Raw genomic sequence first — 19,242 nt, 5'->3', positions numbered from 1 at the left:
AACTTAACCCAAACTGCCTTTAGCAAAATAACTGTGAAATCCAAAAGTAGGCTGACTTCAGATGTGCCTTGATCAAGGCTCAAATCATGTCATCAGGTTTTCGCCCTGATTCATGGCTCTCCTCCTTTGGTGCCAGCTCTATTCTTAGAGTTTTGCCCTCCTGGTGCAAAAATGACTCCCACAGTGTAGCCTCACAAATGCTCCTGTGTAAGACCAAAAGGGGGCGTTGGCTTTCCTCATAACAGGAATAAAATCCCTGTGTGTCCTGCCCGTACCTGAGCAGTAGTGACTATGAGAGAGAGGGAATCACATCGATTGGATTAGGCTGTTGTAGCAGCTGGGATTTGTACTGCATTGTAATACGAGAAGGGGGTGCAGGTGCAGGCTGATTTGTGTATTTGGCAGTGGTAGGACAACAGTAATGGTACTAATAAAAGTTAACTTCTATTTAGGGTTTTTATATGGCAGGCCCTGTGCCAGGTGATTCACCGTGAGTTACCTCATTTAATAACAGGACATGATATTTCCCTCTGGTGGGTATTTTTCTCAATGACTCCTGTGGTAACATCTCAGCTGATTGAGAATGTGGGTGGGAAGGGATGTGTGGGGGAGGTTCCTTTACAGACATAAAGATATGAGGTCATTATTTGAACAGACGGGGAGTGGGTCTAGAGTAGAGAACAACAGGGTGATATGAGGTGTCCTTTTGATGACAGTGATTATAATTTCAAGTGAAAATGGGTGACTTGTGAGATTTTTCTCTTAGCAATGTTCACAAAATCAAGTGGAGGCATAGACAAAGCAAATTTTGTAGGGCAGGTTCCATAGAGCGAGGGAGCTGGGGGAGTTTTAAGAAGAGTTTGTTACTATGGACCATGTGATGTAGGCTGGGTAAGGAGAGATGTGAGGCCAGGAGAGGGCTGATGGATAGTAAGAAAGCAGAGCAGGTAATGGGTGGGGGGTACCTGAGCGAAGACAGCTGGAAGTAGAGGAAGTGGCATTTGGAAAGTGACATCTTTGAAATCAGGTTTCCAGAGGTGGTGCATTTTCCAGTGGTGACAAGGTCCAGGATAAGACAGTGGGATATGTGTCTGGAGAGGCCTGGAGGAGAGAAGGTCCCTGGAGGAGAAATTCCCGCCTGAGGAAGATGAATGTTATAAGCAAGGAGCTAAGGTGGGGGATAGAGCAGATAAACAGGAGGGTGGTGGGGGTGGCAGATGAGAGCCAAGAGAGAGGAGACAGGGTAACAAATCCAGGTGAAGAGAATCTTAAAAGATCAGTGGCTTCTGAAGGAGGATGTGATGGGGCTGGGAGCAGTGGTCCGGCAGTAGCGAGATGGAGCACGCTGCAAACCACCTTCCAGCCCTGAGACGTGGAATGTGGCTTAATTAAAATAATTTAATTTTTTTTTTAAATCTCCCCTTCACCATCTCTGCAGAGGCAGCAGTGGCCCTGGAGGGTAGCCAGATCAATGGAAGCAAGGAAGTGAAGGATCAAGGCGGTGAAGGGGTCATTCCAAGAAGAGACCAAGGCTGTTAGGGAATTTATTGACCAGAGACTTTAATTTCCAAGAGTCACAAAGAAAGGGGTTAGGCAAGAAAATTAGCAGCTGATAGAACTTCAGAGAGAAACAGATCGATCAACTGTTGTGTTAGACAATTTAACACACCCCCGTTAGGCAACCAATCAGGCAAACTTTACAGAAATATGGAAGATCTGAATATAATTAATTAATAAGCTTAATCAATGAGATATACCCAACACAGAATAGGCAATGTGTTTGAATATAGATGGAAACTCTACCTTGAAAATGGTGATTAGGGATCAATTTCAAGAGGCTCTGTTTCTTGACCATAATGCATCAACAAAAAATTAATAATAATTATGAATGGATAACTTTAAAAATCACATACATAATACTAAACAACATAATACTAAACAACCCTTGGGTTAAAAATGAAATCTGCTTCTCTGGAAATTTTCTGTCTTTCAGAGAAGCTTTTTTGTATAGTTTTCCTCATTTAGGGCTAATGTTTATTAGGCTTATTCTTAAATGTTTTAGGATGTCTGCTGCTATTATGTATAGATCTGTTTTTCCATTACATTTTCTAGTTAGGTATTACTGGCATATAAGAAGCTCTTCATTTTTCTATGTTGATCCTGAATCTTGTATTTTACTAAACAGTGTTCTAATTTCTTTTCTAAATAATGTTTTTTTAAAATTCCTCTCCCTTTTTAATCCAGTTCATACTCATAGCTTTATAAACCTATGGTAGGTACTTTTTCACTTTGTATTACATCATAAGCATTTTTACCATGTTACTTTTGTGGTCATCACAATTATCAATTTTCAGTGAATGTACCATAGATTACTTATTTTACTGCTGTTGGATAATGAGTCATTTCAAATATTTTATTTTTTTCACTTTTTCCCAGGTATATTGAGGTATAATGGACGAAGTAAAATCGTATATATTTGAGTGTTCTCATCACCTACTTTGTTTCCTGGCTGTGTCAGGCAGCAGCGATGGTGGGACAGGTGCCGTCCTCTGTCATCAACATGGATGCCCCTCTTTAACTTCTGAGCGGGCCTGAATGGTCTTCTGGTTTTAGAGTGGAATTATCTTGGCTTTCACATACAGTCATGGGAGTCCCCAAATAATGACAGTGTGCACTCTTCCTTTTAGGACTTTACCACTCTCATTTCTTTGTCTCTTTACACCAGGTATAACTTTGCTTTCAATGTTGGCTCATCCTTGTCTTCTTCACTATATTAACTGGAAAATTTCTGTTTTCTCCTCCATTTAATGTAATATTTCTGGATGATACTTGTTATCACATTGAGGAAATTTCTTTTACTACTCTTCATAGAATCAGGAATGGGTGCCATCCTCCACAAGTGGGTTCCTTCTCTAAGAAGGTTGGCTACTACACATCTCTCCATCTGAAGTCAGAGGGAAGGGAAGACGGGATCTGGGGAGCACAGACTCAGTCCTCTTATGGATAAGCCCCTGGAGTGGCAAACTCAATTCCACTCACACGTCCGTGGCCAAATATCAATCACCTAGCCACATCTCGCTGCAAGGGAGACTTTTCACGGGGGATCTTGGCCTATGCCTAGCTAAAACACTAATACTGTAGAAGAAAGAAAGACCAAATATTAGAGGATAAGTCGCTACACAAGATACTTACATGCTTTATCCCTTTAATTTATAAATATGCTAGAAAGCATTAACATATTTTCTAATATTAAGTCATCTTCACATTCCTAGGATAAATCCCACTTGGTCATGAGGATTGTTTTCCTATATTGTTGGATTCTTATTGTGAGTGCTTTATTTAGTATTTTTCTTTTTTTTTTTTTTTTTTAGACAGAGTCTCGCTCTGTTGCCCGGGCTAGAGTGAGTGCCGTGGCGTCAGTTTAGCTCACAGCAACCTCAAACTCCTGGGCTTAAGCGATCCTACTGCCTCAGCCTCCCGAGTAGCTGGGACTACAGGCATGCACCACCATGCCCGGCTAATTTTTTCTATATATATTTTTAGCTGTCCATATAATTTCTTTCTATTTTTTTTTTAGTAGAGATGGGGTCTCGTTCTTGCTCAGGCTGGTCTCGAACTCCTGAGCTCAAACGATCCACCCACCTCGGCCTCCCAGAGTGCTAGGATTACAGGCGTGAGCCACCGCGCCCGGCCTATTTAGTATTTTTCCATCTGTGTGAATTAAAAATATTTGTTGATGCCAAAAGTAATAATAACACTTTACATTTATATGGTGCTTTGCAGTTTTAAAATCATTTCATATACTTTCTCTCACTTTAAAATAGATTATAATCAAGAACTGACTTTTTCTTTAAGTAGATATTAGGTATATAAATAGAAAATATCTATAAATGGAACAATGCAAATTTTTCTTATCTAAATTCTAGAGGGCGAACAGTGAGACTGAGTTTAAAGTAAAGGTTAGTGGGAAGAAAATCATGCAAGGGATTGAAAAAAGGGATTTCTGGTCACATCAACCCAGGGAGGAATGCTGTTATCACCCTCCAAGATACACGGGGAAGAACAGAGCTATGGACTGTGAAATGTCTAGCACTGTGCTGGTGTTTCTAGATATCCTATTAATGCAATGTTTAAACAACCTGGTTTGAATTTATGAGTAAAGGCTTTCCTGGTTATTAAACATTCTTTGGTTTTATGAACTTTTGTTTTCATTCCTTACTTATCTGCATATATCAAATTAGATCCTGGCAATTGAGCACTCTCCAGGGAAAAGGAAGCACTAAAAATACAGGATGCTCCTGCTGTCATCTGGCAGCGGGTCATGTGTGTCCTGGTCACACGTTTTCCCACAGGACTCGAGAGCTTTTCCAGAACACACAATAATTACATAACAGCAGCCACTCACCATTCACAAGTATAAAGTGCTTTTGGGAGAAAAATAGATGGTAGGCTGATGTAATTTTGCAAAAAAAGAGGCACTCAGTGTCACAGTAAACAGAATTTCTCAAATAGTAGGATCTCTTTGTAGGTTGTACCCATACAAAATGTGCTATTTTTTAACTTCCCTGAGCCTTGGAGCCTCCCCCATGTCATAGATAAATAGTAGCTACTTAGGGCAGCATTAAACTCTGAGATCACTGCTGGGCTTTCAGAGCTCCCCCGTGCTTCACCCCCATTTCTCTCCTTCCCTGCCTCCCAAAGACCCATAGAAGCAATTATACCATAGAATACCTGAGAGAATCTGCTAGCTTCTGACACTGTAGCTGCACATTCCAAAATGAAGCAAAGATCAGGGCATTTGATTACTCACATCAGTGTATGTGTCTCATTTGAATAACTGAGATCCTGGAGTAGCTTTTTGCCTTGGATTTTGTACATTGATCAGAATGACAATTCATCTAAATCCACTTAGTACCATTTTGGGGGGCACCCTAGGTACCCAGATTCTTTGTGACTATTTCTATTGGGATAAATACATATCCCCAGTATCACCTTTTGCCACGCACAATACACAGACTAAAGCACACAGAGAAATATCCCAGAATCCCATCTATTTTTACCATAATCAACCCTAGAAATTTATTATGAATGTTGAAAATGAATAAAGCTGAAGTCCAGATGAATAGACCCTCCCCACTGTCATTTGTACTGTTTATCTTTCGGAGTGGGTGTTATTTAATACATAGCATGAAGGCGCAACAGTAGGACAAACAACACAAGCAGTGTAACTAAGTATTTAAGTTTAAAATAAATGCTTTAAAATAGTTAATTATACTTTATGCAACAGGAAGAAAAAATGTTTTCTCAGATCCCTGGAAATGGATGATGAGTGGAGATCAAAAATTTGTTTGCCTGTTTTTAAAATGCTGAACTAGAGTTTGAAACAAGCTGTCCAGTTCCAGAGCCCAACTCTTAATTGTTAGACTCTATGGTCTCTTAAATATAAGTAGATAATGGGAAAATTGTGGGAGGAAAAATAGTGGAGGAAAATTTAGGCTACAAGATAGTAAGTATGTTAAAAGCTACACAATTAAAACAGCCTGGTACAGGTTCAGCAAAAGATGGGTCAACCTTATTCATACAGAAACAAACAAACAAAAACAATGCAAAATAGACCCAAATACATATGCTGGAAATTGCATCCTAATCTTCCTTCTTTCTATCATAAGAGTTCAATAAATATTGTATTGTTATTAAATCACAGTTGGGTTCAAGATTTAAATGTAAAAAGTAAAACTATAAGGTTTCAAGAAGTGATTTTAGATGAGCGTTTCCATAATCTTGGGTGAAAAAGAACTTTCTAAGCTAGATATCAAAACTGGAAGCCACAAAAGAATGTATTAGTGAAATTTGACCACTATACCCTGTGAACTTGTGCATGTCTCAGCATACAAAGTCTCATAAATAACCCCAAGATGCCTTCCTCAAAAGAATCTAATTCTAGAGCCTTAAACATGCCTAAAGAATATAAATAAAGGAATACGTGAAATAAAAAATTGTGATTCTACGATTACTCCAATAACTCTAAAATAGCTGCAGTGCTGGGATGAGCCTCTTTAGGCCAGATTAGTCCAGTATGCAAAGAAGATCATGTTTCTCTAGAGACAAAACCCGCCAGCAGCCTTAATCCCTCAGAAAACCTCAGACCACATGCAGCCATTAGCCGAAGTAGATGTGAAAAGGAAAGGAACATCAGAATTGTCAGTAAATTCTGCAAAGTTGAAATTCAAGCCCTCAGCTTCAGTAATTCCCAGAAATAACAGCTAAACCCAAGCACTCTCTGGCTTTATGATTTTGCAGTTGGACCAATGCAAAGGTTTTAGAAATTTTTTAAACATATAATTGATATAGCATACACAGACACCTTTGTATGTAGTTAGCTTTTAAAGTATTTATTCAGCCTAGGTGAAACACCATCAAAGAATTTAGGATTGAAAACCCTGCAAAGAGAGGCAAGGTCATGTGAAAGCCCTAAGTAGTTCTTAAGAGGCTTACAACACCCTGAACAAATGTAATCTGGTAGTTCCTGCTAGCTGACTGACCTCAGCATGGGAATAAGACCAGCTTTAAGCAGCCACAGCAGGGTCTGATTTTGTCCCAAATCTCCAACATCCTAATTGTAAATTTGCTCCCTCCGATTGGTAGTCACCACAGATATTAGAATATTTCTACGTGGATGTAGGAGCTGTGTGCCCTAATCATCTTGCATTGTTCTCTATGGATTTGAATTTGGGGTGATCCCTGAGAACCTATCCTAGTGAAATTAATATTCTCTTCCATGTGTCACACACAATGACATGTTGGGTGGGTTCGTTTGAATCTGGTATCATATAATTTCTAAAAATCCCCTTGTAGACACCCCAGAACTCCTCATAAAGAGGACAATAACTCTTGTAACTCAGGCCCCAAAAATGTGCCACTTTTGCTTCAAACTGTCCAAATACCAGGGGCAATGTGGTGGGGGTATTTAAGAGTGGAGTTAAAGCAGTCCTGGAATTCTCTGTACTGCCTCCATTTTTTCTTTGCTTGGTATGTGGTCACACAAGCTGTTTCCATTGAATTAGGTTATATAAGCAAAAAATAATTGTGGGACTATTATTGTATGTTGGCAAATCATATTAGAGCTCTTTAAGGCTGCGGTCCCCAACCCCCAGGCTGCGGACTCATACCAGTTTATGGCCTGTTAGGAACTGGGCTGCACAGCAAGCCAGCAAAGCTTCCTCTGTGTTTACAGCCTCTCCCCATTGCTCACATCACTGCATAAGCTCTGCCTCCTGTCAGATCAGCAGCAGCATTAGACTCTCATAGGAGCGCAAACCCTACTGTAAACTGTGCACGCGAGGGATCTAGGTTGCATGCTGCTTATGAGAATCTAATGCCTGATGCTCTGAGGTGGAGCCGAGGTGGTGATGCTAGTGCTGGGGAGCAGCTGCAAATACAGATTATCATTAGCAGAGAGTTTGCACAATAAATGTAAAGTGCTTGAATCATCCTGACATCCTGAAACCATCCCGCCACGCTCCCCAGTCCATGGAAAAGTTGTCATCCGTGAAACTGGCCCTTGATGCCAGAAAGGTTGGGGACTGCTGCTTTAATTCCTTCTTTTTTTTTTTTTTTTTTTTTTTCCTTTTTTGGTTGCTTGGATACTCACTATCGAAGAAAATTGCCTTGGAAATGGTACACAGATATCCATAACTGAATATTCATAATGTCTGTGTGGGGGAAAGGGAGAGAAGGGAGAGAGCTCTCAGACAGATGGCATGAAACTGGGCATTTTACCTTTTGCCATGGAGTGCAAAGTCCCTTCCCCTCCTCAAGGGATCTGTGGAATGCAACACATGACAGCAAACTCGGCTGTCTGGGAAGGATCCGCCTTTACCAGACCCAAGGTCAGTACTTTAGAGATGAAAAAGAGAAGAGCATGATCATGGCCTCACTGTTGCCAACGTCATGAATTCAAGTTAGGTCCTTTTTTCACATACAACATAGCAGCATCCCTAGATCACTGAAGAAAGAGAAACTTTGACTCGATTTCTGGCTAGTAGGTCTTCTTAGCCTGGCGTAGAGTTCTCAAAGGTAGTATCGTTATTTGGTTGCACGTTACTTGGTCCAGACGCATCACTCTGATGCCCCTATCTTCTCCCCTGACCTTATTGCCTGTTCCTGCCCCTCTCGCCACAGGTGTGGAAGACATCGTGGCCATAATGATTCCTGAGCCGAAAGGGAGGGAGATAGTGAGCCTGCTGGAAAGAAATATCACCGTGACGATGTACATCACCATCGGAACCCGGAACTTGCAGAAATATGTGAGCCGCACTTCGGTTGTGTTTGTCTCCATCTCCTTCATTGTCCTGATGATCATTTCCCTCGCATGGCTGGTCTTTTATTACATCCAGAGGTTTCGGTATGCAAATGCCAGGGACAGGAACCAGGTGAGTAGCAAAAAGTTAAAAAAAAAAAAAAAAAAAAAAAAAAAACAACTTTAAAAAGTGGTTACAAAAGCAACATATATGATTGTGTAAACTTTGCACATCACGGAAAATACCAAGACAAAAACAAAATTACCTATTATGCCTCCACTCAAGATAAACACTGCTAACATTTGCTATATAGTTTTTCAGATATATTCCAAAGACACTTATTTTGATGTTTTACTAGTGTTGTTGTGTAAAATGGAGGTCATTTGTCCCACACTGGCCTTATTTTTTTGGACAATTATTTCTTTAATAACCCACATAATAAAGAGAGAAAGGGGAATTGAGCTGAGATTATGCCAATAGTGTGAACATAATTTGGAAAGAGCCAGGATTTCCTCCTTGTGAAAAGAAGAAGAAAATGAGATAAAAATTTAAAGTTATTTTAAAAAGCGATTAAGCATATAATATACACATGGCATAAAACGCAAAAGGTATAAACTGGTATATAATGAAAAATAATTGCCTTCCCATATGTGTGTCTCAGCTACTCAGTTCCTCTGCCTGGAATATCTTCTTTTCCAGGGGTATTTTATGCACCATAAAGACATTGCTTGTGTGTGTGTGTGTGTGTGTGTGTGTGTGTAAATGATGGTGTAGTTAACTCTATAGCCTTCTCTCTTTCTTCATATTGGGCATTAATTCACTTCAACACACAAGCCAAGCTGCCTTCTCATTTCTAATGACTGCATAGCATTTCATTGTCTGTGTCACATTTATTTAACCAACATCTATTAATGGACACATTTTGTCATTGAAAAAAACATACACATGACACTTAGCACATTTGTGAGTACGTCTGTAAGGTAAATCTTGGAAGTTGAATTGCTGGAGCAATGGTATACATACGTTCTAAACTACCGTAGGTACTGCCACATTGCCAAAAAAGTTTGAACCCATTTATTTAACAGTATATGAAAATGACTGTGTCTGCATATCATCACCAAAAGAATATGTTACAGCTTATTAGCAATTTGGTAAGTTAAAAATGGTATCACTTTTTTTTATTACAAGTAATGTTGAACATGTTTTCAAGTACAGTAGAAAAAGTGAAGATTTTTCTGTGAAGTATCTGCTTTTATCATTTGACCACTTTTCAATTGAGTTTTGGGTCATTTTCTTGTGTATAAGCTCTTTATTAGTCAAGGAAATTAATCCTTTATTGTAATAGAGGATTCAATTTCCCCCTCAGCTTTTCATTATCTTTGATTTTATTTATAGTACTTTTTGCCATGCAGAAATTTTTGGATTTTGCATAACTAAATTTATTAATCTTTTTTAAAATAAATATTGCATGTATTTGAGGTTTATAATATGGGACACATATAGATAGTAAAATGGTTACTATAGTGAAGCAAATTAACATATCTATTATCTCACATAGTTTTTTGTGACAAGAACAGCTAAAATCTACTTATTTAACAAAAATTTCTAATACAAAATAATTTCATCAACTGTAGTCCTCATGTCGTACATTAAATCTCTGCACTTCATGCTACATATATGCTATTTTGTATCCTTTGACTCGCATCTCCTCCTCCCTGCCCCTTCTCTAATAACTACTGTTTGATTCTCATCTCTGTGTATTTGACACTTTTTAAAAATCAGATTCCACGTGTGAGATCATGTAATATTTTTCTTTCTGTGTCTGGCTTATTTCACTTAGTTAGCATACATCCTCCAGTTCCATCCATGTTATGGGAAATGTCTGGATCTCCTTTTTAAAGGCAGAATAATATTCCATCATGTATATGTATATCACTTTTTTTTAATCCATTTTCCCATCAATGGACACTTAGGTTGTTTCCATATCTTGGCTGTTGTGAATAATGCTGCAGTGAATATGGGAGTGCAGATACCTTTACAAGGTGGTGACTTCATCTCCTTTGGGTATATATCCAGAAGAGGGATTACTGGGTAACATTCTATTTTTAATTTCTTTAGGAACCTCCACAATGTTTTTATAATGGCTGCACTAATCTGCATTCCCACCAACAGTGTATAAGGGTTACCTTTTCTCCACACCCTAGCCGATGTTTATCTGTCTTTTTGATAATAGCTATCCTAACGGATATGAGATGTTATCTCATAGTGGTCTTAATAGAGTTTTGCATAATAAGACTTTTCTATAGGCCAAGACTACAGAAGAACATTCTCTCACATTTTCATCCTTGACTTTTTAAATTTCACTTTCGTGATTAAATCTTTAATCTATAGAGAACTTATTTCAGTATAAAGAATGAAGTAGAGAGCCAACGTTTTTTTTTTTCAAAATGGCCTACCATTTTTCGTAACTGGCATTTATTGAATAATTAATCTTCTCCCCATATGTAGTATTCCCATTTAACATTATATTAAATACCTATACACTCTTGATTCTATTGCTGTGCTTTTCAAACTGTACCATTAATCTGTTATTCATACTCTAGTACCATATTGTTTTGATTACCATAGAATTATAATATTTCTCATAGCTGTTCATGCTAACTTCCTTTATTGCTCTATCTTCATTCTTATCTTTCTATGAATTTAGAACCAATATATCATTTTTTAAATTTATAGAATAATGTAGGAGAAATTTAAAACCTTATGATGTTGAATCTTCCTATCCGAGTATCGTATGTTTTGCCCTTTATTCAACTCTTATTTTTATTCCCAGTAGCATTTTTCAATACTTATTAATCTTGGACATTTTTCTTATGTTTATTTTTAGGTATTTTATTATTATATTGCTATTATAAATTAAAATTCTTTTTTTCATATAGGAAGCTTTTATTTTTTTACATTATTAGTAGGCTCATTATTGCCTTAGAATGCTAATTATAGTATTTATTATATGCAAGCATTGTTGTAAGAGTTCTCTATGTATATATTTACCTACTTAATCCCCTCAGTATCCCTATAATAGATTATTATGTTGTCCTCATTTTACAAATGTGGAAACTGAGCACAGAGAGGTTAAATAACTTGCCCAAGGCCACACAGCTAGTTACTAATAGAGCCAGCAATTAAACCAGCAGCAGGACTCCAGAGTCCATGCTTATAACCACCACATTGTAGTATCTGTGATTGTTTATATTAGTTTCTCAGAATTATGCTAACAATACTCACAGTCAGTGATAACTTCTTTCAAATTTTAAATATCCCCTTTTTTTCTTTTATCTAATATCCTTGGTTTCTACTTCTGGAATAACCTAAAGTTAGAGTGAACATGTTTCTCTTCATTCCATATTTAATGGGAACATCCTCAATTTAATCAGATTGTTTTTACCATTTCTCCATTTTATTATTTCTCCATGCAGTCTTCTATGTCGACATATATATTTTATCATGTTATAAAATATATAATGTCAGAAATGTCAACTTAGTCCTATTTTATTAAGAGTTTTTAATCAAAAATGGATGTTTCATTTTAACAAATGCCTTTTCAATAGCCATGGTCTAAGTTTTCTCTTTTGAGCTATTAAAAGGAATGGGCTATATTAATGGATTTCCCAACATGAACCATCCTGAACTTTCGGTATATACTCTTCTTCTAATGTGTGCTAGATTATATTTGTTAGCGTTTTATTTAGTGTATTTATTTTTTACCTTATATTCATATGTGAAATTTGTCCATTGTTTATATTTGTATCATGTTTAGGTAATGGTTATATCTTATAAAAGATGAATTTACAAACTTTCCTCCATTATCTGTAATCTAGAGCTGCAATGTCCAACATGGTAGTCACTTGCCATGTGTGGCTATTTAAGTTAAAATTAATTGTAATGAAATAGAATTTGAAGTTCTGTTCCTCAGTCCCTAGCCACAGTTCACGTGGCTACCGTATGGCAGTGCTTGTACAGAACATCTTCATCAGTGCAGACAGTCCTCTTGGGCAATACAGCTCTAAACATTTTAAATAGCACTGAAATTAGCTGATTCTTAAAGTATTAGCAGAAATTTTTTGTAAGTTAATAAGGTCTGAGCTGTTGTTTGTTTTAGGCGGATGGCTCTTCTTTTTCTATTTATTTTATGATAACTAATCTGTTTAAATTTTCTGTAGCTTTTGGAACAATTTTTTAAACATTGTTATTTTTTCTGATTGTCAAAATGATATATACTCATTTTAATAAATTCTGGCAATCACAGGAAAACACTAAAAGAAAAGACAATTCACCCATAATGCTATTGAATTGCTAACGATTGAAAACATTACCTTTCAGGTATTTTAACCCCCTACATATATATTCAGTAAATTGTCATTTTATGTGTGTCTATGTATACACAAGATACAAACACATATAAGTTTTATATTCTACTTTTTATTAAATGGCGACCATTTCCCCTGTCATTAAATAATCTTCAAAAACATGATTTTTGTGGCTATGTAGTAGTCAGGTTGCACCACTTACCAAAAGTGGCAAAGTTATGTAATTTCTTTATTTGTTAGTTTTCTGAACTTAATAAGAATAAATATACCTTTCTCTTTTTTTTTCTTTTCATTTTTCCTTTTTCTTAATGAAGGGTCCCAGACAAGATTTATGCCATCTCCAGTATTTTTCTTTTTCTTTTTTTTTTTTTTTTTGAGACAGGGTCTTGCTCTGTTGCCTGGGTTAGAGTACAATAGCATCATCATAGCTCACCGTAGCCTCCAACTCCTGAGCTCAAAGCGGTCCTCCTGCCTCACCCTCCCAAGTAGCTGGGGCTACAGGCGTGCACCACCAAGCCTGGCTAAGTTTTTTATAGAGACAGAGTCTCGCTATTACCCAGGCTGATCTCAAACCCCTGACCTCAAGCCATCCTTTTTCTTTAGCCTCCAAAAGTGCTAGGATTACAGGCATGAGCCACTGCACCTGGCCCTAAAATATACCTTTCTAGGTCACAGTGAGGATTAAATGAGTTAATGTATATTATTTTTAAAGCTGCTGTGCATTGCACTAATCACTTAATCAGCTTTCAATGAATGGCATCTATCATCACTCTCATGTAGACTCCTTGATGACAAATCTAATTTTCCCACTTTCATTAAATATTCTGAAATTTAAGTGTATGCAATGCCAGTTAGACTCAAGGCAGTAAAAATGGATGTAGAACTAACATGTTCAGTTAGTTGAGTTAATTATTTCAATCATCATTTCACTTTGTGCAGGTAGATATAGCTTGCATGACTGTCTCGGCATATGCATACTCTCTGAAAAACAAATTGGAAGAAGATGGTATGGATGTGGTTCATGATGTTTAAGTTTTTACTCTGATCCCATTTTATTAACTTTCCTTGAATTGCAGAATTTTATTAATACCATCAGGGTCACTCAGTGAATTGGGATCACATTAAAAGTTAACACTGTTTCCTGATCAAATGGACACTATACTTTAGCCTTTTGATGGGTGAAATAAGTACCTATAATTTCCCATAGAAAAATATTTCTCTTTTAATGGACAGTGTTCCACTCCATTCAACAGAAAGTTACAGCTGTGCAAGCTATAGCTATAATAAGCATCAGGTTAACTTAAATCATTTATTTTTATTAAAGCATTATCGGCCTTTAGAAAAAGTGGCTGTCAGGTTAGATGTAGGCTCACAGCCTGAAATGGAATATCAAATTGATTTTACCTTGGCAAAGTATCCAACCATTCAGGTATGTGAAAGAGAGGCTGAACTTGAATTAGCCAGCTGAGCACCTCAGTTTCTGCTTGACTCTGTGCAGGTCACAATTAAAGGAAAGTCACCATATCAACATATCACACAGCCTAATTGTTAATAGCTCCCCAATTTACTCTCAGGGAAGTCATGTGATTACCACATGTGTGAGGTAAGGAGAGGGCTCGAGGATGCAATTAGGTCAACTTTCATAGCATGGGCTGAAATGGGAAAGGCAGAGAAAGAAGAGAGCCAGAGGGGCTTAGAATCAAGAATTTGGGTGAGCAATGTTAAATTTAGAGACTTTGTAGATACTGAAGCAGAGATGCCAGGTAGGTATTTTGATATGCAAGTTTGGACCTCAGGAGAGAAGACAGAGCCAGAGAGAGCAGTGTCACTATACAGATGCCATTTGATCATCAGGACAGCATGAGCTCACCTGGGGAGAGGAGGTCAGAAGCCTGAGCCTGGGACACTCTAACGTGGCCTCACCACCCCCACCCCCGTCTCTTTCCCTTGATCATATAATTTTGTGTATTTGTTTCATTTTCTTCTCAGTTCTTATCATTATCTGAAATTATTCTCTTCTTGCCTTATACCTCACCTTGCCAATGCACGCGAGCTCTCTGAGGGAGTGAAACGAAGAGGCTGGCTAGCAGAGACCCAGCACAGCCTCGCATGCCATGGGGACCCACTGCTCCCCTGTTCAGGGTCAACTACTCTGCAGCCACCTTCTTCACTCGTGATGTTTGTGTCTCCTATAGCCCCACCATCTTCCCTGTGTGCAGCCCCTTTGGGGACCTTGGTCTGTCAGATGGCTTGTGTGTGCCTGAGTCCAGTGACTGATTGTTTCAAGCTCTCTCTGCACAGAGCTCAAGGAGGTGGATGGACTCCTGTTTCCTATTCCTGAACAAGTCCTATGACTTGTGGAAGTGTCTCATATGGGTTAGGATGCAGGTCTTCCCAGAGAACACATAGGACTTTGGGGGAGCCAATTTCCATGTGTCCCATTCCAGCCTAATGGAATATCATCTCTGACCAAGCCCAGAGTACTCTGTTATGTAATCAGACATAAATGTGATGCCCCTAGGAAGCCAGGTGAGGACTTGGAATCCAGTCAAGGTTGGGGTTCCGGAGCTGAGACCACTTAAGAAGTGAGTAGGGTTTGTATCTAACCATGGTTTGGGTGCAAAGTAGAATCAGAGGCCTGGGTAGGGCAGGGCCACAAGGCAGGAGGACAAACCAATGTTGTTAAGTGCACAGGATCATGTGGAGTGAGGAGCCAAGTCAGAATCATAAAGGTAAGAACAGCAGTCAAGCAAGACAGAGCAAAGCAGGGTGGGCGAGGAGAGGAAGCTGAGTGAGTGGTGCTCAGGGGAAGGAAGGTGTTTATAGCACATTTCCACCTGTTAAAGGAGCAGGGCACTAGTTAGTAGGGGCTCCAAGATGGTATGAAAAGTTCCAAGCCACAACCCACTGTTAAGAGAAGAAAGGCCCCATAATGCTTAGGGAAAATGTTTTACTGGCCATTTAAATACCATGGTGACCCTTAAATACATGGCAGACCTCTCTCTCCTCACAAGCCCTAATGATGCTTCTGGATGAGTACTTTAAGGCAATAAGGAAATAGCCCATCGGTGCCACTAGTGTGGACTTCTACGCTGCATAGCATGGGCACTCTAGGCCAGTCCTAAGGACCCATGTTCCCAGAAGGGCTGCAGAGCGGAAACCACGGTCGTAAGAATTGGGAGGCTGAGGGAACCTGACTGTAATTCTTCTCATGTATTTGAGAATGCTGATTGCTTAATCCCAGAATCATAGTTTTTAGAACTAAAAGGAACATTTGATATAATGAACTTGGGAGAGAGAAATGTTAAGCAGTTTTTCTCAAGGGCATAGGACCGGATTGGCGATTTCAAGTCAAAGTGGTTTCCTATAGACCGAGCCACCTTGACAGCACTGAGGTACAGAGACAACCCATGGGGAGAGTCACCAGTCCCCACCTTAGTCACAGCAGTAAAATGAGGACCTCCAGACCACTCGACAGTGAATGCTGGCCCTGTTGGTTTTGAAAGTACAGGTCGATTGTTAAGTCCTTCCTACATTCCTCAGTACTCCCAGGGGACTGGTTCCAGGACTCACCCTCCCAACCCCCTACAGAAACCAAAATCTGCAGATGCTCGAGTCTCTTATATAAAATGATGTAGTATTAATATTTGCACATAACCCATGCACATCTTCCCACATATTTTAAATTTATCTCTAGATTACTTATAATATCTAATGCAATGTAAATGCTATGTAAATAGTTCTTATACTGTATTGGTTTTTTTATTTATATTATTTTTTATTCTTGTAGTGTTATTTTTTTGCTTATTTTTCCCAAATGTTTCTCTCTGGTTGGTTGAATCTGTCCATTTGGGAACCACAGATACAGAAGGTCGACTGTATCTGGTTTAAGATTCTTCACGTCAGGCGGCTTCACAGAGGATGCTAAGGTTCATCTTCATTCTGGCCATCAAATGACCTGCCGTCTAGTGACCTCTTCTGTACCTTTGGGGTGGAGGCCAGATTCATGACAGACTCCTGAACCTGAGCACCAGCGTGTGTTATAGACAATTCTTCCCTCCCCACCAGGAGGTCAAGGAGGCCTGTGCCCCTTAACCCCAGATGTGCCACTCACTAATACTTATCCTACTTATGAAAACCCTGATGGATGAGAAAGCAAACCCAGCAAGCAGCATTCCTGCCATGGCCATGGCTGGTAAGCCTGTCTTCTTGTGACACTCTGGGACACTCTCACTGCCTGCTGAGACAGCTTGTCTCATACACAAGGACTGGGTCTGCATTCTGAAAACCACATGACTCCCAATAGATGGTAGCTATTTCAAATATGGGAAAATCAGATAAACTAAGCAGAGTTTTCATAAACAATATTGCCTTTGAGGCTGATCCAAGGAAACCAGACCTGTTTTGATTTGTTTTATGTGAGGCCTGGTAATGACATTCAACAAAGTTTTCTCAACAGATTTACTTCTCCCTGAAGATACCTTTCCCTATTTTTTTGTATGTACATGGCCCATGGCCCTTTGATTTCTTTTGTACATATTGATTTTCAGGCTATATTGTAACAAGAGAAATAACAGAATTTAAAGTAAACTTGAACTTCACAGAGAAAAAGAGAAGGGAAAGGAATATACCAAGTCTCAGGCACCAAGGGAAACAGAAATGCTTCTGTCTCCTACAGAATGAGAACTAAAATTGTCCCTGAAACTGCTTTAGAAGAAAGTGTAAAGCTCTCAGGAGAACAGAAAGGCAAAAGTTTATGTCATATCCATGCAGTACTCAGTGAGGTAATTAGCCCTTGAATTACTTTTTGTAGGTAAATAGTTCAGGTCTTGAAACATTTTTGTCTCCCTATTCTGTTCTGCATGGGTGAATATCATGAGCTGGTAATGCGGGAATTGACATGACTTTACATACCTTATTTTATTAATAAAGGAGAACTGAAGACCAGAATGTTTAAGTGACTTGGCCAAAGTCACACAGTTAGTGACAGAAATAAGACAAAGAGGTAGATCTTCTAAATTCCAAGCCATTGCCTTCTCCTCTACAACACCTCCCACAAAAAAAAAGAAAAAGAAAAAATTTATTTTTAATTACATCATGAGTGTACAAATAGTTTTAAGTCATAGTTTTATGAGGTCATCATGGCCAGCAGAATAATCAAATTGTTCTAGATTTATGGATTTGTGGTCTATATTGTGGAAACTGATTGTACTGGTTATGCAATGATTTCCATTGTATCAACCAAGCCTGGAAGGATTATTATTATATATTAGAGCAAGTGAGAATTTCTGAGTCACCCATGGCCACATGAGGTTCCAAATGACTGAGACCAACTCTGTTCACTTTGACAGTGTCCTCCTTTCACCTAGAACATGGAAATGATTAGTTATCTTTCCACTTGTTGATGGTGAAGATGATAATGAACATAGTTGTAAAATACAGCTGTTAGAAGAAAAGGGCAAATATGATACAGAATTAACCAATCAAATGAAATAGGAAGAACATAAACTCAGTTTTGATGCTGTGTTTTGGCATATTTATGTTCCTGGGTTGTTTTTGTTTGTTTTTGTTTTTAAATCACCTTCACTGCATTTCTCTTTATAACACAGAGCAGAGGAAGGGGAAAGTGTCTTATTTTTCTCAGTTTCTTAAATATTTAGAAGATCACTATTTTATGTGTCTTGGGTTGAATTGAGGTCTTTTTATTATTGTCCTTGTTGGCATTTATGTAGAACTTTGTCCTTTTAATGCATGGGTCGCAACACTTTGTGTGGAACCAGCAAAGACCCTGAATAGCCAAAGCAACCTTAAGCAAAAATAATAAATTGGGAGATATCACTTCACCAGACTTCAAGCTATACTACAAGGCTATAGTAACCAAAACAGAATAGTACTGGAACAAGAACAGAGACATAGACCAATGGATCAGAACAGAGAACCCAGATATAAAACCATCCTCACATTGCCACGCAATCTTTGACAAAAACATACACTGTGGAAAAGAGATCCCTATTCAATAAATGGTGCTGGGAGAATCGGATAGCCACATGTAGAACACTGAAAGAGGATCTGCACCTCTTTACCACTCTCAAAAATTAATTCACAGTGGATAACAGACCAAAGAATTTATGAAGAAGACCCCAATGCCAATCATACCAACAACAAAAATAAATAAATGGGACCTGATTAAATTAAAAAGCTTCTGCACAGCCAAGGAAACAATCACTAGAGCAAATAGACAACCTACAGAGTAGAAGAAAATATTTGCATGCTATATATCTAATAAAGGGCTACAAAGAACTTAGGAAGAAAAAAATCAACCCTATTAAAAAGTTGGCAAAAGAGACAAATAGAAGCTTTTCAAAAGAAGATAGACTAATGGCCAATAAACATATGAAAAAAATGCTCAACATCTCTAATCATCAGGGAAATGCAAATCAAAACCACAGTGAGATATCGCCTAAGTCCAGTGAGAATGGCTTTTATCGAAAAGTCCCCAAACAATAGATGGCTGGTGTGGGTGCATAGAGAAAGGAACACTTATACACTGTTGGTGGGACTGAAAACTAGTACAA

At 38.5% G+C, this 19,242-nt stretch overlaps 1 protein-coding gene across 1 annotated transcript in view; it reads left to right on the top strand.

The window, feature by feature from the left end:
- RNF150 (ring finger protein 150) overlaps positions 1-19,242 on the top strand; it is a 215,368-nt gene that overhangs the window by 130,171 nt on the left and 65,955 nt on the right. Inside the window, exon 2 of the mRNA XM_069493476.1 lies at positions 8,182-8,432. Within this exon, the coding sequence (XP_069349577.1) occupies positions 8,182-8,432 (251 nt within the window). The remainder of the gene's footprint in view (positions 1-8,181; positions 8,433-19,242) is intronic.

The sequence above is a fragment of the Eulemur rufifrons genome, chromosome 18 (genome assembly GCF_041146395.1).
Source record: "Eulemur rufifrons isolate Redbay chromosome 18, OSU_ERuf_1, whole genome shotgun sequence".
In the NCBI taxonomy this organism is placed as follows: domain Eukaryota; kingdom Metazoa; phylum Chordata; class Mammalia; order Primates; family Lemuridae; genus Eulemur; species Eulemur rufifrons.
Note: the sequence above shows the minus strand (reverse complement) of the source record. Positions and strands in the feature narration are given on the sequence as shown.